Source organism: Gallus gallus, chromosome 5 (genome assembly GCF_016699485.2).
Source record: "Gallus gallus isolate bGalGal1 chromosome 5, bGalGal1.mat.broiler.GRCg7b, whole genome shotgun sequence".
Lineage (NCBI taxonomy): Eukaryota > Metazoa > Chordata > Aves > Galliformes > Phasianidae > Gallus > Gallus gallus.
Window position 1 is genome coordinate 15,376,744 of NC_052536.1, and position 25,544 is coordinate 15,402,287.

At 46.6% G+C, this 25,544-nt stretch overlaps 2 protein-coding genes and 1 non-coding gene across 3 annotated transcripts; 1 reads left to right on the forward strand and 2 right to left on the reverse strand.

Annotated features, from left to right (window-relative positions):
* Positions 1–1,339: 1,339 nt before the first annotated feature.
* RPLP2 (ribosomal protein lateral stalk subunit P2) lies at positions 1,340–6,075 on the reverse strand. Its single transcript, XM_424134.8, has 5 exons — positions 5,969–6,075; positions 5,397–5,520; positions 3,644–3,692; positions 1,890–1,988; positions 1,340–1,460 (listed from the first exon to the last, which is right to left on the reverse strand). Exons 2-5 carry the CDS (start codon positions 5,517–5,519, stop codon positions 1,384–1,386), a joined length of 348 nt encoding a protein of 115 aa, XP_424134.1. The 5' UTR covers position 5,520; positions 5,969–6,075; the 3' UTR covers positions 1,340–1,383.
* On the reverse strand, positions 3,353–3,485 carry LOC112532592. Its single transcript, XR_003075533.2, has one exon. It is a non-coding gene; the product is annotated as a small nucleolar RNA SNORA52 (small nucleolar RNA).
* Positions 6,076–6,572: 497 nt separating the features above from the next.
* On the forward strand, positions 6,573–21,717 carry LRRC27 (leucine rich repeat containing 27). Its single transcript, XM_004941462.5, has 16 exons — positions 6,573–6,627; positions 7,628–7,990; positions 9,693–10,106; positions 10,802–11,005; positions 11,833–11,887; positions 12,090–12,291; positions 12,933–13,061; positions 13,369–13,548; positions 14,002–14,149; positions 15,174–15,309; positions 15,646–15,796; positions 17,013–17,136; positions 17,978–18,096; positions 18,503–18,610; positions 19,445–19,650; positions 20,318–21,717. The coding sequence occupies exons 2-16, from the start codon at positions 7,717–7,719 to the stop codon at positions 20,553–20,555; spliced, it is 2,688 nt and encodes an 895-aa protein (XP_004941519.4). The 5' UTR covers positions 6,573–6,627; positions 7,628–7,716; the 3' UTR covers positions 20,556–21,717.
* The last annotated feature ends 3,827 nt before the right edge of the window (positions 21,718–25,544 follow it).

Consider the following 25,544-nt stretch of genomic DNA (forward strand, 5'->3'; position numbering starts at 1 on the left):
ATCAGGGAGGAAAGAAAGTTACGCCTGCACCCTTTCCAATATCAAGCCACAGCCATTACAGTTCTGACAGAGAACTACAACAAACACGAGCAAATTTCACTCCTACTGCCGTGCCAGGATTTGAGATCAAGAATTGGCACTGCCTCCTGTTACTTCATGGGTTAACTGCTAAATAATGGCCAACCTGTGATGTGAGGATCAAAGTTCCAGCTGCCCTCTGCCCCCGCTTCTGGGAAGGGCGTTTTCTCTCAGTCCAAGATAAAATCATTTTTCCTACTTGGATTTCACCCATCTGTCCTCTCAGAAGTACTTGCCATGCTTTATCCAGTGACTCAGAGCCAACACTATCAGCTTGCGCCTTTTTTTTTTCCCTACAACTTACATTGGCAAAGAATTATAGTGCAGAGTTCTCCAGAATTCCTCTCTCTTGAAACTACCTGTGGAGACATCACCACATGTGCTACCTGCACACTACTTGTGACAGCCAAAGAACCTCTGTATAGCCATTTGAAATTGTCTGCTGGAACTCCTTCCTAACATACAATAGTTTATGAAAGCAACACTTGCTTTCCTCCCAAGTTGATGCATTCTTCCAGACACACCAGAGACTGTATTCTGAGGAAAATAGTACTTTTGGAAAACTGAAAGCTTTTTGTTGTTGTTCTCATTGAGGAAATTAACAACCTGGTATTTCAGCTACTGCTAGAATTGATATAAGAGTACAAGAAGAACATCTTTACATTGATCTCAGGGTTCCACTAAGAACAGGAGGCACGCTTTTTTTATTGTTGTTAAAAGGTTCTCTGTTAATCCTATGAATACTACATGAAATCCAAGTATAGTCAGGCATTTGATTGGTGCTGTCCCCTAGATCCTGGAAGCGTGAAGCAGCTGTGAAACCACTGATTGTAGATATTTAAAGAAAGCTAATTATAACAACTAGCTCTGAAATAGTAATGCTTCTGGACTAATTCAGACTTGCTCTCAATTCAAATCATTTCCTATGTTACAAAGGAACTAAACATATGCCCCAAATAAACTTCCTTATTGCTAAGCAGGACTCTTTCCAGAATAATTGAGATACGAAAACAGTAATGAGCAGTTAATATCAGGTAAGATATTTATACATAGTATTTAATAAGTAGGAGGCTCAAAAGCAAGCATCCAGCTTTATAAACACTTAGCCATTTCCTGGCAACTTCAAAAGTCAAGTCCCATGGCTCCTCTCTATTGGCACCTCTCTATTTCACACAGAGCTGACATTAAAGCTTTGTCAGAGCTATTTAAAGAGCTGTCAGAATTCAACAGCACTTACAGCGTTATAACAACCAACTCGAAAAAAATTTAAACAAACAATTTTAATAATTTCTGTATAACAAATAATTAATCAAATAGGCCAAATCCCATGTCATCATCAGATTCTTCAGATTCTTCCTTCTTCTCTTCTTTCTTCTCCTCAGCTGAAGAAAACAGACAAGCCAATGGTTAGTATTTATCTTTTTGCACACAGATTTGCAAGAGACATGTGTTAGTGTTCTCAGTTTCACATTAATAGTGTTTCGACCTCCATGGTTGATCTTCAATGGGACCTTTTGTTCCCTTTCAGTAGGGAAATATAAACACTGGTGGGATGCAGACACTACTATTGAAGGGATGTCCTTTAAACAGTGAAACCTGATTTTCAGTTCTAAGCCAAAACAAACTCTGAAATGGATTAAAAAAAGCAAACATTTCTCATTGCCCATAGCAAAAGTAACAGTTTAGTTCATTTTTCAATCATGTAGTGAACTGCTGAAGTGGAAAGACATTGAAACTGGGACTTAAGCATTAAGATTTAAACAGAGAAAAACAGAACTGCCCGGTAACAGTGCCTCTCCAGTCATACTCACCGGCAGCAGGAGCAGCACCTGCAGCAGGAGCAGCAGAGACCCCTCCAGTAGAGACTGCCACAGCTCCCCCAGCTGGCATGCTGGCAAGCTTTCCATTACCTGAACAGGAAAGAAGAGAACCTATTGAACTGCCCATGGCCAGCACGGTCAGGCAAGAACAGAAATGATGGAAAACCAGATTCCATGTCAAATGAACTGAACTGTTACTCCATCACTAACACTGCAAGCAACAAGAAGCTGCACCTCTAAGTATGAAACCTCAAAAAAAAACACCCAACCAAAAAAAAAGAAAACCCTTAAACCTCACATTGAAAACTTACTCTGAGAACACTGATGCATACGAATAAACTTTCTTCTGCATACAAAGCCTCCCATTTTTTTTCAAAATGGATCATAAAAACAGTGGCAAACAAATCCAATTTGACATGTACAGACATATTATGTCTTCTGACTAAAGCAGAATAGCCCAGAAATTGATAACCTCAAGATAGCTCCAAAAATATGGGTGGTTTTGCCTTTTTTTTTTTTTAAAGGGCACAGAAAACTGAGTGCATGACTGGGATTTTGAGGGAGGAAAAGAAAATATATATATATATCTATGCCAAAGAGAACAGTATCTTAACCAAATTTTCCAACACCCTATGAAACCTATTACATCTCCTTTGAGATTAGCAAACTCACTTCTGATTTATGCTTGCTTTTGGAAAAGTTAGCTAGCCCTCTGGCATCTACCTTTCACATACCAAGGCTCCCTTGGCATCCAGAGGTCATGTACACTGTATGCTTGCTTATATTCCAGTTTCTGGGAATCTGTTTCCAAATAATTCCTTGTTACTTCAAGCCAAGTAAACAAACATGTTCCATATGCATGTCAGTATGTTCTAAGAAACAGTTTGTTTTAAGAAAAAGTATTACATAAAGAAACAACTAATGTGTTGTAAGCACATGCATAATGGCTCTCTTAGGCCTTCAGACCATACCAAGAGAACATCCAGTTACCACTCGAAACAGCAACACCAGGCAAAGCCTTGGCAATATTTAAGCAAACATATGCTTTAAAGTTCCCTTTTGCCTAAGTATTTTCAGAAATAGAAAGTAGTTATGATGAGATCTTTGCACTACTTCAACCCTGCATTTTTTCAGCCCCATGACCCAGTCAAGTAACGTTCAAAGTCCCAGGTTCAATAGGAGACAGCAGGTGAGAGCACAAGCTTTCAAACATCCTTCAGCACTTAAGAACAGTCCTTGAGAAAAGGAAGTACTGGATGTGTAGATAGCCCAGAGGAGATGCTCGCTGGAGAGGCCTGTATTTATCACTGGGGATGTAACTGTGCCTTTAAATGGACTGATGCTTAATTACACTTAACAGTGAATAAGTAAATATCTTAAATAAGAGGTGTGAACGAATGAGTAAATGCAAAAAGAGAGAGGAAATAAAGAACAGTTAATTCTTTCTTCATTCAGTATGTCCAGAAAACTATGTAATGAGCAAACTACCAGTAAGCTCATACACATTTAAGTCTTCCAGTATAATCTGGTCCACAAGCGAAACCCCACAGGTACTGGCACCAACCTGCTAGGAATTAGAATGGACCTGCTGGATTTCAAGCATTTCAGCAGAAATAGCATGAAAGCCCTCAAGTGCAGGAGGAAAATGATGAATAATCAGGAAGTTGGCAGCAATTCTGCACTCTCAAGTCTAAGTTACCAAAATAGCGGAGGCAATTATGTGTGACACTCAAGACTGTACTTACCCTGAGCAATGACGTCTTCGATGTTTTTTCCATTCAGCTCACTAATAACCTGTGTAAATTACATTTACAATGTTAATAGCTTCAAAACAACACGAGTATAAGCTACATTTAAACAAGGACTGATTACTATGTGCAATGCCTCCATCCTGCTGCTTGCACAGCTCCAGCACTCCTTATTTCTCAGTGGAAGGAATAGGACATTGCAATAAGAACTGCACCTAGATATTTTTCCTTCTCTGCAAAAGCTTCTTCATGAAATCTATTACAATAAATTCATGATGAATTCATGAACTTTACAAAAGGCAAGATACACAGATGTCACTGAGCCAACTGGGAAACCCCACTAATGGTCTGTTAGTTGCAGCGGGACTGTTTGCATATCTTGCTCAACGTCCACTGGGAGGCTCTGAAGTGCTGGGCATGAGACCAACAGCCACAACAGGGCCCCGTTCCTAACATTACCAAATGTTACAGCCAAGCTGGTTACACCCCTGCACTGGGACAGAGCGTCCTAACTTCAGTTTTACTACCATTGCTATATCAGCAGAGGTGAGGAAAGCGACACACAGGAAAAAAAAAAAGCAAGCAAGCATTTTATAAGAACAATGAAGTACCCCACAGATCTTACTAGTGAATGCCTGCTAAGAGGGGGAACGCTGCAGCCAAAGAACTTTTGGTATATTCCCAGTATGCACCTCCTGCTTGCATATCATGTGCAATCTGTGAAATCTTGTGTGCCTGCTACAACTAGAAGATGCTTTTGGGAGCCCACTAGATTTACACTGGCAAAAGATGCATCCAGTGCAAACAGGAAATGAGGAATTAATCTCGAGTAGCACCAATTCCAGAGATGCCTCCAGGATACCGGAGGATCAGAGAAAACAACTCAAGTATGAAGGTATTAAAGAAGCGCAAGGAAGCCACGGCAGAAGGACCTCATGTTTAAACATGAACACTATAAGCTCCAGTCATGATCCCAAACCATATAAGGATGCTCTCAGCTAGGTCCATACATTACTGGATTGTGCCAATGGCAAAACAGTCTAGAGCTTTCTCCTCTCCAGAAGCACTGTGCATACATGTATGGGGGCAGATGGCAATACTCCCCCTCCCACTCCCATGGCCATTTATCTTTAAGCTGAAAAGGAAGGTCTGCTGCCTCACAAGAAACATTCAATTAGGACGCTCTCTCTTAAAAAGGCTGTGTTTCTCAACACAACCAGTTCAGCAATTATTTCTAACATTGTCCTCCATCCTAATACTGAATGCCTTTACTGCCCACATTATAATTTACCTACACCTCTCGGTGAAGGTACAAACGCTTCCTTACAGTACACCAAGAAAGAGTTTAATGCTGAATATCAGATCTTCAGAAATGTTTGCTGTCAGTTAAAACTGAGACCAAAAGCCAAAGTTAAGCATTCAAGTGCAAACTACACATGATATTGGAACAGAATTCACTTGCAGTAAATATTATCTGTAATCATCATCCCATTATCTTTCGAATTCTTTGGATTTAAGTCAGAAGGCAGCAACAACTGACAGAGGTGAAGCCAGACTTCTTATAAAGATGCTGTACAAAATGGTTGCGATGGGCTCAGCAGCATTCTGGAAATCACATATGTAAATTACCAGTGAGAAATAATACCACGCCAATAGCAAGGGAAATAAAGAAACACTGAAGACAAAGACAACAGCTCCAATGTTCAACACCAACAGGGACGTAAGCCCTAAAACCAGAGGGCACCACCACCTTGTTCAGGCGTTCATCGTCTGTCTCGATGCCAACGCTGTCAAGGATCTTTTTCAAGTCCTTTGACGTGGGGGACTCATTGCCACCAAGGACTGCGAGAAGGTATGCTGCAACGTAACGCATCCTGGAAAACAAAACCGAGAAGTTTAATGCCACAGATCCGGCTCGATAACTGATATTTTCTTTTCCCTCGGCTCTATTTATTAAAGAAAACCCGTCGCGGCAGAGGCCGCATTCCCGCCACGCGCCATTTCAGGCCCGGCACGGAGGCCGCGAACCCCGCCGGGCCGAGCAGCGCTCGCCGTCCGATGTCGTGCAGCCGGCGCGGCCCGGCGCCTCCCGAGCTGGAAATCGCTCCTCACCCCACACCCCGCCCCGCCCCGGTGCTGCCGTGCCGTCCCGTCCCGTCCCTCCTCAGAGGCCCAGGCCGGCGGAGCACATGGCCGCCATTACCCCCCTCCCTGTCCCGAGCGGTCCCTCCCACGCCCCGCTGAGGGCCGCGGGCGGGACGGGAAGCGCCGATTCCCGCGGAAGAGGTGGCGGTACGGGGCACAGAGCCGCCCCGCGCTCACTTGGCGAGGTGGTGGCGTGAGACGGGCCCGGGACGTGCGGTCGCTGCGGCAGCCCGGCGGCGAAAAGGAAAGGGCGGGGCTCCGGCAACGCCTTCTTCCCGTCACCCCTCAACAAGGCGCGCCGCTATTAGACGAGGCCGGAGGAGCGGGACAGCCAATGGGGAGCTGCGGGATAACTGCGACCGCGGCTCGGGACAGCACGGGGCCGCGCATGCGCGTTTGGGGGCATGGAAGTAGTAGTTTCCACTTTGCATAACCGGACAGATCCTCTCAGCAGAACACGTTTCCCCCCCCCCCCCCCCGAGTAACGCCTGCCCTGAGGAAAAAGCCTCCCCTCAAGGGCACAGCAGTTTCCCCCCGCTGGCAGCGCACCGCCAGGCTCTGCAGCTGGGGAAGCGCCTCGGAGCAGCGCGCCGTCTCCGCATCCATCAGCGCGTCCGCACGGGCACCGCTCCGCCGGCAACGCGGGGAGCGTAGCAAACGCCGCGGGGTCCGCAGCCCCCACTCCCCGCGGGCCCGGTCCCGCGGCACGGCAGCGCCCTTCGCCTCCCCGCACCCGCTGCCTCGGCGCCTCCTCCCCCTCGGCCCGCCCCGGGACCGACTTGGCAGGAAGCGGCGGGACCGAGCCCCAGCGGCGAGGCCGGGCGAGGGGACGCAGGGTGTGTGTGCGCGGGGCGAGGCGGGCGTGCTCGGCGGGGCGGCCGGGAGCGGGGGCTCGGGGCCGCTCGGAGCTTTCCGCGGCTTTCCGAAGCTGCCGCGCGTGGCTCTCGGAGAGTTGCCGCTCCTTCCGGGAGCTGCGTGCGATGCCTCGCTTCTCTGTGGCCGGGAAGCGGCGGTGCCGCTGTGCCCCACGGGCTCATCTTTGTGATGGCAGCGCACCGCGGCGATAGCGGCCGCTTCTGGAAGCCCAAAGGGTGGGCGGATTATGAAGGCTTCTTCACACTGACGAGGCAGAGGACTAATAAATTTGTTCACGTTTCGTACCTCTGCTCCTTAAGCGTGAAACACTCTTTAGCGCACTACACGCTTTTCTCCTTTCTCCCCCTTTTTGGGGGTGCCAGAGGGGAGAGAACCGCCCGCCATGGCTCAGTGCCCTCTTTGCTGGTGAGGGTGGCAGCCCTGTGCCCTACGCAGTAGCCCTGCCTTATATACCCTCTGCCCGGCCCTGCTGCATTTGCCCCACTGCCCTTTGCCTGTTTTCGTCTCTGTTTTCCAGCCCCTGTTGCCCGATTTCACAACGGGGTTGGATGCGGGTTGGTGGCAGTCCATGAGCAGCGTGCCGGCCTGGGAGAGCTGCTGCTCCTGTCTCTGCATTCCCTGCCCCGCTTTCCCTGTTTGCACGCAAACCTTCTCGCTGAGGCACTTTGTATCCTGCACTTACATGTATACCTTTAAAGTTCCTACTGATATTTATTACGATGGATAATTGGAATAACAGACATTTACTCCACTCCCTGGATTTGCAGATGTCCTCTGGGAAAATGTAGATGTTTTCTCTAGGAAGGAAAAGCCTCTGCAGAGCCCCTGCATTTCTATCCCCTCTGCCCACAGAGCATTTCAGCAACACACCTCATGCCTTCTTGCTGTGGCTCTAAACAGTTTCCAGCCACCCTGGGCTGGGGCGGGAGGCCTTCAGTGTGCACATCTGTTCTCTTTCAGAGCCATCCTTTCTCCTCTTCCCCGTCCCAGCAGCCTGCCGGTGCCTGCCCGCCTGGCAAGTCGGAGCATGTCTGGCCCCCCTGGACAAGATGCAGAAGATGGCAGAGCTGCTGAAACTCGGGGACGAGCATGGGGAGGGGGATCCGGGGGCTCCTTCACTCAGCGGCTCCTGCCTGGCAGACAACAGGCTCACTCTGGATGTTTATCCCGATGGTTGCCGTCGGCTGCTCCGGCTGTTCGAGGGGCAGCAGGCAGAGGTGGTGCAGGTGGAGCTCCTCCGGCTCAGCAGTAACGATCGCTTGCTTGACGCCACACTGAGCATCCTTCCGCATCTGAAGCGCCTCAAGTCCCTGGTGCTCAGAGGTGAGTTCCTGGACCCCATCACCTAGCTTCATGTTGGTGTTTCTCCATCTTTCCACATCCGCAGAACAAGCTGCCTTAGAGCTTTTTTGCTCTAGTGCCCTGTGCCAGCGCGTCGGTTCTTAGGCTTTCTCGGAGCTGCATGCAGATTCCAACAAGAATCAGCTTCTAGACATCTGTATCCTTCCTTTGCCTCTACAGCTGCGTGGGGACCGATTTTGGAGCCCAGTTAGATTTATGCTGCAACGCTTTCTTTATCCATCCTCTAGAAGAAGAGCATTTTTTTGCACAGCTATATAAGGAGAGGGAAATTGAAAAATGCTTGCTTTTTGATAAACGTTCAGCTCCTCTTTCATTTGTGTTAGTATAATGAGCTGCCCTTGCAGTGGTTCGTTCTGAATCAGTCCTACCGTAATCCTTGCATTGTGTCAATGAGCGTAGGGTTAGGAGGGTTCAGCACACACCAGAAGAGGCTGTTCAGTATTTTATCAAAAGCATGACTCAGAGTGTGTGTGTCATTCACTATCCTGTAATAACCGTTACACGTCTGAATTATAGCATTTCTTGATTTCCTTATCTCTTAACTGTAGGGGGGTCTCAGTACGAATGATACAACTTTTGCGTTAGATTGAGTCGTTTGATCTTTGGGAGGTGGACTTTTAAAAGAATTCAGGGTTCCAGCTGAAAGCTCTCACCACTGAGGTTCATCTCTACACCCACCGCAGATTGCTTATAAAATCTCACACAAATCATTTCATTTGTCTTTTCTCCTGCAGTAAGGTGAGGTTAATAGCAGTGCCTTTTATGATACTTGTTTTGCAAGACTTACACATGCTTTGAACATCCTGAAGTGCAATAAAATAGCTGGACTGGGTTTTATGTCCCAGGTACAATGTTGCTCTTAGATTCTTTGTTTACATTCTTCACCATCATGTAGCATGACAAAAGCTGCCCTCTCCTATATGCCTTCACAAGTAGAGCAGTGGAAGGAGAACAGGAGGCAAAGAAGAGGTGGAGAATTCTGGAAGCTCGCTTTTGTGTGCTTGACTTCTTTTTCCGAGGTGCAGCCATTCGCCAGTTTGAGTGTCCCAACCTGGGGCAGGACCCGTGCCCTTCTCGCTCTGCGCTCTCATCTGGCCTACACAATATTGAATGACTTGCTTTTGGGTTTTTTTTTTTTTTTGGCCACATTTTCACTGCTTTTCTCATCTGTCTTGTAAGGACAGGCCTCATTCCATGGGGCTGCTCATTGCCCAACAGCATAGGCAGGGTCTGGCAGGTGTGCAAGGAAGGTCTCCCTTGTCCATTAAATGTTGTGTGTTGCGCACTGGTGTTGGGACTAGGGGAAGAATGTCCAGGGGCTTGCAAGAGTGTGGGCCACTACACTGAGTGATGGTATATGTGTGGAGTGGCCTGATTCTTTCTGAGCTTTGCCCCACATGTGTTAAGCAGGGTTCTATGAGTTCACTGTAACATCTCTTGGTTTCCCAGGAGATCTTCATGATTACAGCCCTTTCACAGATCAGGAAACGGAGGCAAGGTGCAGAAAACCTACCAAACTTTGTAATCAGTGCTGCACAATGTGATCAGAAACTCACCATCGTCTGAGTCTCCATGTTATAGCTTCAGAAAGGAGCATTACATGAGGCTGGTGAGATATTCTTGTACGATATTGACTTCTTCCCCTACTTCCCTTTGCACCTAGGTGGCCATGTCAGAGATGAATTTGGTTCGTGTCAGCACGGCTCCCTGACAAGCTTGCCACCAGATGTTGGGACCCTGAGGTGTCTCACTCACTTGGATCTCAGCTTCAATAGCCTCTCCACCTTGCCCAGCTGCATCCCGTCCCTCACCAGCCTCCGCATGCTCTTGGTGAGCCACAACAACTTGGTGGCACTTCCTGAGAACTTCGGCTCGCTGAGCAAGCTGACCTTCTTCTCCGCTATGAAAAATCAGCTGAAGGACTTACCTCAGAGCATTGGGGAGCTGGCAGCACTGGAGGACCTGGATCTCTCAGAAAATGTGTTGGAACTTCTCCCCGAAGAGATTGGAAATCTGCACAGCTGCACAGAACTGGATCTCTCTGGGAATCGGCTATCAAGCATCCCAGATTCTTTAGGTACCTGTTTTCTTAGGTGATAAGAAAGAGAGTCTGCTGAGTTTTTGATACAGGCTAGGATCCCTGAGCCCTTTGCCTCTGTTCCCAGAGTTGCTAGGACAAAGAGTCTGCTATGTTAGAGCCAAAATGGGAGGGATATCTGGAAAAAAACATGCTTGGTTGAGTCAGTCCCTGTGGGCATTAGCTGGGCATCTGTGGTCCATGCTTTCTGCTTCTGTGAATCAGAAAGGCTCCTAGGATATTCATGCAACCTAAAGTAGTTGAGTCTGGCCTGGCTGGTTTTTCGGAGCATCCAGAACTGGACACAAAAGAGCTGGGGCTTAAGAGGAAGCAGAACAGCTTGAAATCAGGCTCTTTGTTATGGAGCAATCCACTGAGCCGGGCTCTGAATTCCAGTGCCCAGCTTCCCGTAGCTTTACTGGCTCTTGACTCCTCTCTTTTTGCCCAGGGGGTGCCACTGATGCTGTAAAGCACAGAACAGAGGTGGCTGCGTTGCCTCTCTGTTAGTTCAGCAGCCTCATTTATTTTGGGAACTAAGGATCTGTAGAGCTATTGTACCTTTCCCTTATTGCACATGTGTGAGAGGAATGGATATCCAGTGCCGAAAGGCAGGAGTGTGTGCGCGTGTGGAGAGAGCTGATGTGCAATACAATTAACAGCGTGGATGGGGAGTCATTGCTTGTTCTAACCTGCAGCCAATTTGAAGTCTCTGTGGCGGCTGCATCTTCACAGCAATCTTCTGGTGACAGTCCCTGCATCGCTCGCCAGCCTGCCCAACTTGTGCAGGCTTGATCTGCAGAACAACTGCCTCCGTGCTGTCCCCCCTGAGATCCAGACTGCACCGTTCGTGCACCTCCGAGGCAACCCCTTAGGAGAAGCTGAGCCATCCCTGCAGGCTGGTAATTGCAAGCCTTCTGCTTCTGTGGGTTTTGCCCAGCTGTTCCCTTGCTCAGCCCAGCATGGCATGAATGGGTTTGGATTAAAGAAGAGAAGCAGGGGGCAATCAGATTAGTGTTTATTTGTCTGGCGTAATTATTAGATTGTAATAATTCGGGCAGTTTGTTTTTATGAGCCTGAGCCTGTTCTGAAGGTCTCAGAGGTGCCAGAAACTGGCTTACTAGTCCTGCTCTTTGGAAAGATTTTGCAATGAAAGTGAAAATTGGATTCATATGAAACAGATCAGAAGGGTACATTGAGGGAGAATACCAATTCTTGGACTTGGTGCATGACCTTCAGGCCATGGTAGCTCACACTAGGAGCACAGGAGCAATCAGAGATGATTCTACTGTGCAGTTATCCCCTGCTTTGCCCTTCTTCCTGGGCTGAGACAGGAAGAGACAGCCCTTTCTCTGAGATGAAGTTGGTGTATGAGCAGGAATCTGAGCAGAGTTTCACAATAGCGCTTACATTCACAACAGGTGGCCGTAGGTGATCAGTCATGGCCCTGAGAGCTGCAGGTCTGGTAAAGTGGAAGATTTTCTAACTCTTAAGTTTTACTGTGGGAGAGAATCAACATTTCCAGTGTGCTCTGGGACCCCTTGGGTTCTTCCTATCCTCCTGCTGCTGCTGCTTGATCTGAAGCCCACTGCTGTGTAGGCAGGGTTCCTTTAGCAACTTCTGTTAGATTAGGATTAAACCAGAACTGAAAGGTAAATTCAACCGTTCTTGTCTAACTTGATCTAAATAACCTCTGCCTCCTCTTCCTGCTGAAACCTGGTTGCTGCAGATGAATCCAGTGCCACAGAGCTACGAAGACTGTTCCTTGCATCAGAAGAGGATAGGTATGCTTCTTTGCTAAGAACTTCTATTGCAGTAGTGTAGCAAGGCCCCAGACAAGATTGTACATGGTAGACACTGTGTGTGTGCACAGGCAGCTTACTGCCTCACTAGGCCAGTCATACGCAAGGTAGGAGATTTCTCTGCTGACTTTTTGAAGGGTTGGAGTCATTGCAATGTCACACATTCATGTATTTCCTCTGGAAGTTTCACAGTGACCTCCGAAGGTTGTGAGGTGGTCCTGGCCTGTGGCATCCGTTTCTACTTTCCACCGGAGGCTGCCTCTGACCCTCTGCAGATCTACTTCCGAACCCTGGCACCAGACCCTCAGTGGGTGAAGCTGAGACACCATGATGTCCTGCTGAGCAAAGTCCTGGAGCTGCAGCCTCATGGGGTCAAATTCCAGCAGGTGAGGGCAGATACAGGCTGTTGTTGAATGATCTGCCTATGCAGTAGCTCAGCAGAGTCTTTTGGGACTTTAGAGCCAGCTATCCCCCTCACTGCTACTTGTAAGTAGTTGCGGGACTTACTGTCAAAGAAGCTGCAGTGCAAAGACTCAAAGATCACAGCCAGCTTCCTTGGTACTGTGCTGTTCTGGCTCCATTTCCTTCCCAAGTACTTCTGCTTGAGCTGAGCTATAACCTTCCTCACTCACAACCCTCTTTCTTCACAGTTTTCAACATTTGCCCTTTAATATTCAGGGAAAATGGTTCACATTGTTCCCCAAAAAGTCTGATTGTGTCATTTTCATTCATGCTGGTGAATACTTACACCACTTGCTCTGTCATGGCTGCCAGCAACTCGCTGGAGAAGTTACTCTGCCATTTCTGCCCACAGGCTTCTTTTCCTGCAATCACAATACACAGCACATCAGATGTCTCCCATCACCTCTCCTGAGGCTGCGTGACAGAGCAGATTCCCATCTCCTGCCCTACTCCCTGCCTACAGGCCATGCTTTTCCTTTCCTTGTTTGCCCAGGATGCCACTGAGCAGAGCTGGACTTGATTTGAGGCTTTATGTTGGTGTCTTACGGGACTGTTTTTGTGCCAGGAGGTAGAGATCTGGATGCCATATGCCTCCCCAGAAACTCTTCACCAGCGTGAGGTGGTTGTTCGGACCTTTAGTGGGCAGAGCTGGAGTGACCTGAGGACACAAGTGGAGAAGAAGAGAAAGTCAAAGGTAAGCAGGTTGGACTGACTGGTGACGCACATCTTTCCTGTTGCTCTCTTTGGTTTTGCCCAGCCATGGGGGAGTCCACTTGAAATATCTCATGAGCTGTGTTTTGACTGGCTACTATGAAATGGAGTGGATTTCATCTGTAGGATTCCTTTCTCATGGAGGTGTGTCTGCTGGAGGTGATGACTTGCTGCTCTTTCCATCTCGGTGCTCTCATCTGCTTAGGTGTTACTGCCTCTATTTTTCCTGCCACTGTAGTGTTGTGTGGTATGCCCATATATTTCCTCTCCTTCCCTGTCTTCTGTTACAGAAGCACGTGGCTCACTGTAGTGTCCTTCACTTCTCCTGGTTCCTGGTTGTGTCCCGACTCGTGCAAAATGAATGCAAAGTGCCAACAGAGGGGACATTGCTCTTTTCCAGTGTGGATCCAAACATCAAAGTGACCTTCCCTCCTGGAGTCACTGAAGAGACTCGCAATGTCAAACTGCAGGTATGACTGCCTAAAAAAAGGAGCCCCGGTAAGCTCTTAGTGCAGCTCCTAACCTATGTCAAGTAGCAGAACACAAGGTGAGATGTCTGCCCTAGAGTAAGTAATGTCTGACATGGATACCTCATGGGCTGACCCATCTCCTGGGTCAGCAAGTGAGGTTTGCAGGGATTATTTATGCAGACCTAATTCTAGAGCAGACCCACTAAAATTAGTTGTTCTGTAAAGTTGGTGGATGCTGCTAAATGCTATTGTAATACTTTGCCCTGTCCCGGATTGCCCAGTTGACACCAATATTAATGCAAAATTCAGCCGAAGTTCATTGTGCTTCCATTTCCCACTGTGTCATGAGCCAAGAGCTGTATTTGCCTGCTGAGTGCTTGGGAGTATTGTGTAGGAAATGAGAGGATTTGGGTGTGTGATTGCTCCTCTCTCTGTGTTGCATTCTATGCTCAGGTTCTGCCGGTCTCTGCAGAAGAGATAGCGGAACTCACAGCGGATGCAGGATGCAAAGCCAGTCCTCTGCTCTGCCTCTCCCAGGATTCCCTGGTAGATTTCCTCAGGCCTGTGAGAATTCAGCTCCCGCTCCCATTTGGGGTCACAGGTCAGTTTATTTTCAAAATTGGAAAACAGAAACACCGTGTGGAAAACAGCAAGCAGCAAGCTGGGCATTTTGTTTGACTCAACTGTTAATCACAAAGTTTTTAGCTTTGTCTGCAGGAGCAGCAAGGTATGTTTGTGTGGTTGGTGCTGGTGCAGAGTGGTGGGAGCCGAAGGTAGCTGAAGCCCAGAAGACCAGTGCTGGGCTTCACTGGACCAGCAATGCAAGCTGGGAGAACTGCCGTGGCAAATAGATTTCCCTGCTGACCCACATCTATGTTTGGACTGCTGGGTTTGGCATGATGGATTGGAGAGGCACTACTACAAAAAGAGGAAATACATTGTAAAAGGGCTTGGATTTGTGACTGGGAATAGCTTGGAGCTGATAATGAAGACGCTGCCTCCAGGGATCTTCTTTATATTTTACTTCCTGCTGATGGATCAGGTTCTGAGCCACTGCAATCTTTCAATTATTACACAGTTAGACCATCTCCCACTCAGAGTACTAATATGAAGAACCTCAGATCAATAGTAGATTTGCCAAGGATTCTTCTGGTGACATGCTGAATATTCTATGTCTTCTAATTCCAGTTTTCCCTGGCATGTCTTGGCTTTCTTGTGAGGAAGTAAAAGATTATGGCTATTGGCTTGGCCTTTGTTGTAAGGCTACCTGGTATTTGTATGTCAGAAGTGCATCGGGATTGAAAAGCCTCCAGTCCACAAGTATAGAAAGAGATAAATCTTAATAGCCCTAAGTATTGATGATGAGAATTGTCTAGTGAGTCTATGTTGTTGGAGAATATTCTAGCATTCAGATTGCCTGTTTCAGTCAGAAAAACCAAGTTTCAGTCCTTTATGCTGTAGAGAAGGGCATGAGACTTACCTGGGTACTATTAAAAAGTAAATCACCCAAAACTGTGGCTGGGTCTGAAAAGCTGTGAATAAAGGTAGCGAGGCATATACGTATATTCACCTCATGTTAAAGAATTCTGCTGTATGCAGCATCTGCTGATTATTGCTGTCTTTAGGGTTAAACTTGGATCGATCGAGGCTGCATCTTCTCTGTGGGGATGTGGAGGGCCAAACTTGGGATGACATCACCAGTCAAGTGGTGCTGGAATTCACTCATCTTTATGCAGTATTTGAAGTCACCCACTTCTCCTGGTAAGTGCCTGAGGAAATTATGGGATGTTTCTCTGTCTTGTTCTTCCCACACCCTAACCAAGGGTTATGCCATTATCCTACCTATTTCTCTTTCCCTTTGCAAGTCAGACCCGGCTCAGGTCTTTGTCTCTATCCATCCTTTTTTACCTGCTGATAATAACCCCCATCCCTTTGCCTGTTCTGTAGAAAAGCTTATGGTTCCTCTCCCCTAGGAATGCTCTCATTCCTTCTTGTCTCACAATGCAGAGAAGCCCAGATTTGCAAGCTGAGTGTTTTTAGAGCAAATGCACACAAATGCAAAGGATCCATCCTTTTCCTTAATTCCTTGTCTGACAGGTACTGGCTGTGGTACACCACCAAGACCTACATTGGAGGCATTGCCAAGAAAGTTTATGAGCGGTTACGTATGTACCAGGTGAACTTCATTGCTCTGCAGAGGAGGAAGGACCCCGAGCAAGTCCTGCTACAGTGTCTCCCCAAGCACAAGGTCTGGTATGAGTTGCACTGCCTTTCTCCTAAGCTCCCTAGGCCTCCTTTTGTAGGACGTAAGGGCAACAGTGTGCCAAATGGTCCTGGTCACTGCCCCAAGGTCATGGCTGAGGTATGCTGTTATCCCTCTGTGTTAGTTGTGTGATACTAACTCACTGGGAATCAGGAGAAGAAAGAAGAGTCATTCTGTGCAGTGGTGGATGCCATGCACTGATTTCCTTCTCTACAAAGCTTGAAAACTGGATTGTTAAACTCAGCTGAGCTACAGTAGCTGGCCTTGTGAATGATGTTAGCCTCCAGAAAACATGAGGCAAAGTGTGTTGGCGTAAGCTTCACTAACAGTATTAAAGTTGACACATTACTTGCCTGGCACAGGTGAGTAGCGTGGGCAGCAGAAGCACTGCTTTCATTTCGACTGAAGTGCTTTTCCCAATGTTCCTTGCTGTTTACAGCTCGAGCAGTGGAACCTCCTTAATATGCTTCTGTGCAATATCTGATTAGCTTATGCTATGCAGGAGGGCAGTTTGAGCTAATCTGGATGGTTTAGTACCGAAGGAGAGGGCAGTGCTCACTTTTCTGCTGCCTCTGTCTTAAGGTTATCATCCCTCAGCAGGATTACTTCAGATATTAGCAAAGGAAATGCATATCTATGTTTGGAGAACTTTGGAGAACACAGAGAAGGCAGCAATGGCACTCGCAGTGAGATCAGGATGCTGGGGATCTGCTTTCTTGCCAGGGATGGTCATGGGGCAAAAGAGAAGGTTTACTGATACAAATATAAAGAAAAATAGACACACTTGCACTGCCCTGAGACCTCAGATCTTTCAGTGTTATTCCAGGCTGCACTACCTAAATGAGTTCTCTGGTGTCCTCAGCTACGTGCTCTTTTACCGTGCAGCTTTCTACAGAGAAAATGTTTTTAGTGACACACTATGAGAGGAGAATGGTAGCAAGTAAATCCTGGTCTTTGAAGGCTAATGACCTGTTAAAAAAGACAGAGGTGTTGCTGATGATACTTCTATTTTTTTCTGTAGTAAGAGTGACTGGTATATAGGATGTGGGGAGTTGTTCGTTTGTTTACATCCTTTCTGTGGAAAATTGTTTTTCTAAATTGAAGGTGAGTGAGGGGAACGTTATAGGCATAGGGACGCAGTTCTGGGGACAGATATTTGCTTCAGACCAAAGGTGGGGTCCTGTGTTGTCATCTTTGCCAGGTTGACACAGTGCTGAAGAAGCTGCAGGACCGCTACCGAGGACCTGAGCCATCTGACATGGTGGAAATGTTTGAAGGAGAGCAGTTCTTCGCAGCTTTTGAGAGAGGCATCAGCATCGATATGGGTATGGTAGTGCTGGGCTCCTTTCTGCTCCTGCCTCTCTGACTTTCCTAGCTCCAGGCCTGTTTCTTCTGGGAGCTCTATGTCCAGTGCACTGCTCACCCACAGCCCATGGACACTTAGTCTGTCACATTTTCTGGTCCTTCAACTTTTGTGTCTACTTTTCCCTATAAAAGCACTTTTTACAGGCTTATGTTCCCTGTTAACACTGCTGTAGCCTTCAAAGGGCGATATCCCTTTAATTTCATGACTGATCTGTTTCTGCAGCTAGTAATGCCCTTTTCCTGGCATCTCAGACAGTGCACTGGAATGCCTATGGTGATCTAACTTATACTATTTGTTTCTAGGTGAACATTCAGAAAGAAGTCTTTCTTTTTTTTTCCTCTGAGAAGGTATTTCTGAAATGATCCAGAGCAGAGAGTTCCTATTACCAAATGTAATGCATATCTCTCTCTTGCTTCCTCTACCTTTCCATTAGGAGACAAGGAAAAGAGGGAGCAAGACCAAAACTCACAATGACTTTTTTTATGCCCCACTGTGACTAGATGTCTTACAGCTGCAAGCTGAGACATTTTGGAGGAGGGACTCGACCCCATCTCAGCCTTCCTTAGCCTCGCCTTTCATTCTAGAACTTGGTCTCCACCTTGTGGCCGTTCACCTCTTTCACCCATAGGACCACAGCCAGTTTTCTGTTTGCGCCCAGAAATGATATAGGGATTAGCATTCTTTCAGATCTCAGTGGATGGTAGCAGAAGAGCTGCTGGTGGATGATGGGCTATTGCCTAGGCTTGAAAATATGCACACTCTTCTTCACAATTTAAGCATTATCTGCTTCTCTGACACAGATCGCCCTGACTGCGTGGATGGACGTCTCTCATTTATTTTTTACTCCCACTTGAAGAACATGAAGGAAATCTACGTGACTTCCCCTGTAGACAGGAAAGGCCAAGCTGTAAAAGGCCAGGTGAGCAACAATAGACACTGGCATTTTGTTTCCTCCTTCATCATCATCATCATTGCTTTTATGATGCTCCACATGATAACCTCAAAGCTCTGGGCATGACTCTTCTGCTCTTTCCCATGGCTATGCACTTCATTAACTGTATCTGGAAGAATCACTCATCAGGATAGCTCACTGACTTTACATTCCTGCCATTAACTCTTGGGGTGTTGGCAGAGTCCAACCTTTATAGCAGAAACTTCAGTGCTCCTCCCAGTCGCACTTAATTGGGAGGCCATGTTTATGGACTGAGGATAGATGAATTTCTCACCTATGAATTCATTCTTTCTCAGGCAGAAGCATTATGGTGCAAACAGATTTGCCCACTGTGTTGAATCTGAGCCTCACTGCATGCTTTCTGTTTGCAAAGGTCTCTTTCTACCGAGGGGCAGTTCCCGAGAGCATCCCTGAAGATGCCAGCAGGAGGAGGAGAGGACCAGACCCCCTCTGGCTCGCTACTCTGCCAATTAAACTGCCTGTGAGTTCCTTTGTCTCCTAATCTATATGGAAAAAGAGCAGGGCTTTCCTGCTCAGCCAATTTTGCCTTCCATTATGACAACGGATGCAAGGATTGATTGCAGTAAATCGTTGCCCATCTAAATGAAAGAAAGTCTCTTCTCTTCTTTTTGAGATATTTCTGTGTGCAAAGCAAGTTCTCTGTAAATAAAATGAAGGGTAGAGTCGTGGTGATAGATCACTGAAACACAGCCAGACACACTTCCTTGAATCTTCTTACATCAGAGTTCTACCAGATGTGCACAGAAATCTCCCATGTGCTCTTTCTTTGTCATGGTGGAGATATCCCACTCTCCATGACCACTTCTCAAAGGAGAAATGTGAGTAACTGGGAGCAGTCTTCAACTCGTGCTCATCTCGCCAGTCAGGGCACTGGAAGGACGCGTGGTCAGGGAGGGTGGATCCTTTGAATGTATGAAGAATGTGGAGGAGGAGGAAGTGTCTATTTTGTTTATGCAGTTCTTAGTCACTCAGCTCATGCTGGCGAGGGAAGGAATGGCCTAGGATGAGGTAGTTACAGGGGCTGGTCCTAAGTGTTCTGGTGTGAGCCGCTGGCTTTTAAAGGTCACGCTATGTTTTACAGTAGGAAAGGCACTTTATTTTATGAAGTTAAACCACTTTTCATTGCTTCTCACGACTCATTGCTTCTTAGAGCTGTCCCTTCAGCCCCAAGTTAAAATCTTCCATCCTCCCAGTACAAGACAGAAAATTTCAGTGTGGAGGCTGAATGACCACTGTGCTCTACGGAAATAATTTTTTTTAGCAAGTTCTCTTTCTCTCTTCTCTTATGACACAGAGATTGAAACCCCGTTGGGGCGAGACCTCCAGCTCATTGAATGGCTTCTCCTTCCCTCCCTTGAACCTGGGCAATGCTGAGACTGGCTACCTGACACAGGCAAACCTGCTGAGCATCGCCAGGCGTGTGGGAGCCGACTGGCAGACCATTGGCCTGAACCTGGGCTTGACCTATCGACAGATCGAGCGCATAGGATACAATAACAGGTAAGATGGGACACAAGAATCAACAGCACTTTGAGCTGCAGTGCAGTAGGATAAATTAATGCTTGATCAATGGAAAGTTTTTTCACTGGCATTGTTTCACTGGATAAAAGATGAGTGAACACAATTCTCCCCAAAGCGTTACATTTCTCATGGAAAACTGATTATTTTATCTTGTTATAAAAAAAAAGCTTGATGTTTGAAAGCAGTATTTAGAAATAACCAACTTGATGAGCATTGTAGTTTAGATGCATCACATTCCTGCTTTGTTCTCTGATCTGGCTTCCTGGCTGGACTTCATCTTTGACAATGAGCCATAAACTATGGCATTAATTGTAAATATCTATTTTCAAAAGATCTTGATCAAAAAGTCAAGAAAGGAGGGGTATGGCTTGTTATTACTGACCTACTGTTCTTATGGGGGAATTACATTCCAAATCAGAATGCTTTAATTTGAAATTTCTCTTAGAGAAAGATTCTGGGGAGATGTTAGTGCAGGAGCTGCAAATCCTGTGTGATGGCTGGGGAAAAGACAGTCCACTGAGGACTCTGTGTCTGGATTACTTTATTGTGGGGTTTCAGCCCTTGGCTTGGACTCAGGTAAAGCCTCTTCGGGTTGCCAGTCAGGAGAGAGTGTCTTGGTTACTTCTCTGCTTTTCCTTTTCTTCAGAGAGGACCTTGATAAGCAAATCCTGGACATGCTTTTCTCATGGGCCCAGCAGAACTCAGGGGATCCTGACTGTGTGAGCAAGCTGATCACAGCCATGAAAGAGAGTGGCCGCCAGGACATTGCTGATGAGGTCGAAGCCATCATTGAGCTGGGACGGAGGAAATACAGGGAGTCCATCCGCCGTGTGGGCTTGGAGCAGGAGAGCAGCACTGAAGACTCTGCGATAGCCATGACATAGAGCCTAGCAGAAGGGAACAGGTTTTACTATAGGGGAATCTCAAGTTCAAAACCAGACCTAAGGATTTTTGCTCCAGCACTTGCCAGGTTTGATAGATGAGGCTTGTACGCTGGTGTCTTCGACAGACTTCCAGTTTTATTTTACAGATATGTGCAAATCCATAATCCTGAAGAGGCCTTAACTTGCCTGAAAGTAAATTTTCACCTGCAGTTTCCAAGAGAGATTCCTCACATCCTCTTTGTGAAATGTGCCTGTGTACTAGTAAAGAAGTTTGCAGAGCTTTGTGAAAAGCATGATATAAATTTGCATTTTAGAAACTGGTCTGGCCAGCTGTAACGTTAGCAGTGTTGTGGGATTGGCATCAACTGTGCTGAGCAAACCTCCCAGTTTTGTGATCTGACTACCTTGTAAATGGCTGTAAGCATTTATTGCTTTTTAACTGTGCAGTGACTGACTACTGATGTGCCCTTCATTTCCTGTTACACATCTCATAATATGCCTCAACTAATGGCCCGCTAATGGCAGTGGGAAGTTGCACACAAGCTGTTTGGATGTCTACATTAATCTATGTTCTAATATATATTCAGCTCATTCAGAATAGGTTTGGATTTGGCATATCCCATCCTCTAAACAGTATTTAAAGGGATATTCTCAGTCTGAAAGCTTGTATAAAAACGTCAGCTTGTAACATCCGAAGTCAACCTGTAGCTTCAGGTCTGAGAAGTCCTGGTGCTTTCTTCCCCTTTTCCCCAGTGAATAATCATCAGTGACCAAACACTGTATTTCAGACATTCAAACAATAGTATTGAAAGAGGGGCATAAAATTATTCCTTTTTCTTAAGACATTCTATCATCTCAGGCCATGGAGTGCATGGAGCGAATGTTACAGCACTGGACAAGGACTTTTAGAGTTGAGCTGCAGGCGTGGGCCTAGGGACTTACTCAGAGCTGATCTCTTAGGCCATGCTTCCCCTCAGGTTCTGTGCTGGGTTTATGTCAGCAGTTGTCTTTTGAGTGCATGTAATCTCTGGTAGCGTGTGTCATAATCTCTTGCCTGGAATTTTGATGTATACCAACAAGGTATTTGTTTTTAACTCCAGTTCTGGAGAGATGCATTCGGGCATATTGCTCTCATTGGAAATAAAACAAGCACTTAATTGTTTCATGTCTCTTCACGGTCTGCTATTCTATTTGAGGTACGTTAGACAGAGCTGGGTCCCTTTATGCCTGCTGTTAGAAATACACTGTGTGCTAGGCAGTGCTGCATGGAAATAAGGAGAAGAGCTCTTGTTTCAGTACCCTTGGCTGCAGGACAGACTCCAGCTGAGTTAATGGTGTCATCATATGTCAGCTTTGTTGTGCTGAAGAGGAGCTAACCAGGAAACACGTTTAGGGTATAAACTTGAAGGGCTGAAAGTGTGTCTGGGGCTCATGGGGAGCAGATCTAGGCAGCACCAGTGCTGCTGGAGGGGGTGGTGGGCAAATGTAGGAGACAGGACAGGAGATGGACATGCCAAAGCCTAGGTGGTATCATCAGAACTTGTGCAGATCGCATGAGAGGGATGTTAAGTAACTACCTGTATCATTATCTCTGGTCTGCTCCTGCATAGCAGCTGCTGGGCTGGGTGACCATGGTGGTGGTTGGTTTTCTCCTTGCAGCAACACTGAGAGAAGCGCTCAGCTGAGAATATGGAGGTGCTGGGAAATCAGAGCAACCCCCCAACTGCTCTTTTCTTCAGCTGACTTGGTATCAAATATTTGCACTGGATGAAAGTCAACAAGAAACTAGTTCTTTCCAGGTGTTTTATCTGTATCCATAGTCTCTCGGAGACACAATAACTCCTTAAGCCTGTAGTTGGTTGCTATGGATGGGAAATGCTGGTTACAGTTGCAGTACATGGTTGAAGTAGCAAAAAAAAAAAAAAAATGAAGTGGTATTTGTCTTTTAAAGAAGGTAACCTGCAGGCAGTGAGCCCAAGGGGACTGCATTCAGCTGATCAGCTGAGGCCAGGCAACGATGCTACAAAATTCAGTGCAACCTTTGCACTGCTCTGTTTAGGAATAGTTGATACCTGCAGTGTTTTTCAGGACTTGGTGGGTGGTTCAACCATGACCCCGCAGAGCTTGTTACAAGCTGACAGGAGCACAGATGATATCCCACCATTTGATATTGAGCACTTGATATTTGAGCAGTAATTTCCTGCTGATGGGTACCCTACAGTTTTAATTCATGTCCATGCTAGACATAGAAAAGGGAAAGGAATCTGGTTTCCTTTCTGATTGATACTTGTTCCAGTTCTCAGCTTCCTTGAAGCAGCTCTGGAAATGAAGAAGTCAGGTAGGTGTCACGAAGATGGAGAATGTTGCCTCTGTCTTCCTTCCTTGCCCTATGCCTGAAGGTTTAACCCATGCTGATGGTTGCTTTGGGAGAGTGAGACTGGGATCCTTCTGTACAGGTTGTTCACTGAACACCAGAGCAGCTATTGCCTTTTCCAGCTGGGAGACAGCAGAACTGTAAAGTGTACAAGGCACAGGAAGGATGCTCAGGAAAGAGTATTACAGAGCAATTTTTCTACTATTCACAGCAGAGTATTACATCTCCTGGGAAGGAACGAAGGTTGCGTGGGTGGTTGCTATCCACTGTTTCTCAACTAGGTGGCACCAAATGAAATGATCCAACAGCACCTGCGAAAAGCAGAAGGTACTTTTTTCCCCACTGTGCATAGTTCTAACGCTGACTCATTACTGTGAAATGTTTGAGGCCAAAATATAAATGTTGTGTTCAGAAAGTAATTGGATAAATTGGTGGGAAAATGATCTGTTAAAAGCCAAATGAATACACAGAGCTGAATGCATTCCCATGTGGAGGGACTGAAAGGCTGAGCTGCCTTTCTCAGGCAGGAGATGAGTAAGACAGCAACAACGGAGTAGGTGAAAAAATTGAAGCAGGCAGAGGAAGCAGATAAGACAGCGCTATTTGCTTCCTCTAGAAAGTCAAGGTGCTGTTGTAAGTCCTGCTCTTGGTGCCCTGTGGATGTGGGGAGACCGTGCTTGCATGGGTCAGAAATAGCATTGGTATTTCTAGCTGTTTCTAATAAAAACACAAATAGCTTTAGAAATTGTTGAGTTCTGTTAAGTCATAATCCACAAAGCAGATGTTAGAGAAAGGTGCCAGGATGCTGCAGGTCCACCCATGGAAAAGACTCAGCCCCAAAGCAGCACTAAAGATCTTCAAGATTTGGGCATGAGCGTGGGATGAGGATACAAGTGCTCTGGGTAACCCCAGATTCTAATTATGCTTTATTGTGCTGATAAAGAGAAGCTTTAGAATGCAGTGAGAAGTAGGACAGGAGAGTTGGCCAAGGGACTCAGTAAGAAGATAGCTGGAGGAGGATGTGAGCTTAGGTATGAATCTTCCTCTTGCTTCTTTAGTACAGCCTCTGCAGACTCACATTCCCTCTGGAAACAGCAATGTCTTTCCAGAAGAAGGACAAATGTTTAGGGTTTTCTTCCCTCTAAGATGGAGAAAAAGGAAATCTTTGTGCTTTCTGGCTTCCCCCGAGGGCAGAGCTGAGATTGAACAGGTGCTGTGCTGCTAGTTGGAGCTGCTCCCTTCCAACACCTCTTCCCACACAGGTTGCTGGCTTCTGGGGCCCAGTACGTCCTTTATATGTTTCAGCATGACTACTGTTGGGCTGAAGATCTTGGCAAGGCTTTGATCATGATGCACTGAGAGCAGCAAGAAAGCACCCTAAAAAATCCCTTACAACAGATGATTTGGTCACAGCTCAAGCAGAAAAAAATAAGATCATGCTCTTTAAACAAGATATTTAGTGAAAACTGCTGTTCAAGGACAGTGGTTGGAAGGCAGAGGTTTAACCATCAGCTTTTTCAGGTAGGAGCTCAGGGTCCCTCAATAATACTGTCCTGAAAGAGCTGAAGACTGTTCCAACAACTTATCAGCTCATGGCAATAAGTGGATGCAGCCTCCAGCTCCCTGCCAGCAGCCGTGCCCAGAGCAGGACCTGGAGGCTGATCTCACAGCCAAGACCGTGCCATTCACTGGCACTCAATAAACAAAACTGCCCTGCTTCTTTATGAGGGAGATAAGCACGCAGTGCAGAAGGCTGCTTTCCCTTGTGCTCTCAGTGCTGAGTGTAGGAGTCAGAGCTGGCTGCTGAGCAGGGCCGGAGGTGTCGAGGCACCACTGCTGCAGGAAACCCGATGACGAAAAGTGTGGGAGTGGGGTCTGTAGTGTCAGGCAAGCTGGGACTATGCCAGGCACAGAGAGATACTGCACTTGTCTGCAGTAGTTCTTCCTGGGCCACTGCATAGCTGAGTTGCAAGACATTACTGGCTCTAAAGGTCACTTAATAAAGGGGAGAAAATTCCGCTTGTAACCCTTTTTGGTGAGCAGTGATGGAAACGTGCATTTATTTATTCATTTATTTACTCAGAGACTAACAATGCTGAGCCCTGATTTTCCTGTTTTCACTGAGAAAAAGTGGCAGGAGGGTTTGCTGGCCAGCTACTGGGGAATGCTTGTGTGACTCAAGCATCAAGGGCTTTCCTCCTGTTGTTTATTAGGCATTTGAATCAAATAGCTGCTAAAAATACAGCTCCCTCGGGACTGATGGCCAGAGGGGACAGACAGACCATCTATGTTGGCTTACCTGCATGCTTCTGTGGTCTTGGACCCTTGGGGATGATGGCCGGGTTTGAATCTGTGAATCAATTAATGAGTCTTTGAATCAGTTAAAGCTCTTTTGCTGTACTTTTAGCAGTTGGATGCTGGATGCTTCCCATATCCCCTCTTTGCCCTTAGCTTTGGCAATCAGTCCTGTAGTCTCAATGAAGATGGGGCTTGTTTGAGATTGATTTTTCTGGGAAATGATGTTGACTTGTGCTAATAGTATGTTAATGCCTCTTCAATCTTTCTCAGTTAAATTGTCTACCAGAACCATTCTCTTGTCCAGTATGGCCGCCGGG

What these genes read in the sequence shown, in the direction of transcription:
- RPLP2 (XM_424134.8), bottom strand. Translation starts at nt 5,519, where the DNA reads ATGCGTTACGTTGCAGCATACCTTCTCGCAGTCCTTGGTGGCAATGAG. An exon ending in ACGATGAACGCCTGAACAAG is followed by an intron (nt 3,693 to 5,396) that starts GTGGTGGTGCCC and finishes TAATTTACACAG; the next exon opens with GTTATTAGTGAGCTGAATGG. An exon ending in AGGTGCTGCTCCTGCTGCCG is followed by an intron (nt 1,461 to 1,889) that starts GTGAGTATGACT and finishes TGTTTTCTTCAG; the next exon opens with CTGAGGAGAAGAAAGAAGAG.
- LRRC27 (XM_004941462.5), top strand. Translation starts at nt 7,717, where the DNA reads ATGCAGAAGATGGCAGAGCTGCTGAAACTCGGGGACGAGCATGGGGAG. An exon ending in GCTCCCATTTGGGGTCACAG is followed by an intron (nt 14,150 to 15,173) that starts GTCAGTTTATTT and finishes TGCTGTCTTTAG; the next exon opens with GGTTAAACTTGGATCGATCG. An exon ending in GAAGTCACCCACTTCTCCTG is followed by an intron (nt 15,310 to 15,645) that starts GTAAGTGCCTGA and finishes CTTGTCTGACAG; the next exon opens with GTACTGGCTGTGGTACACCA.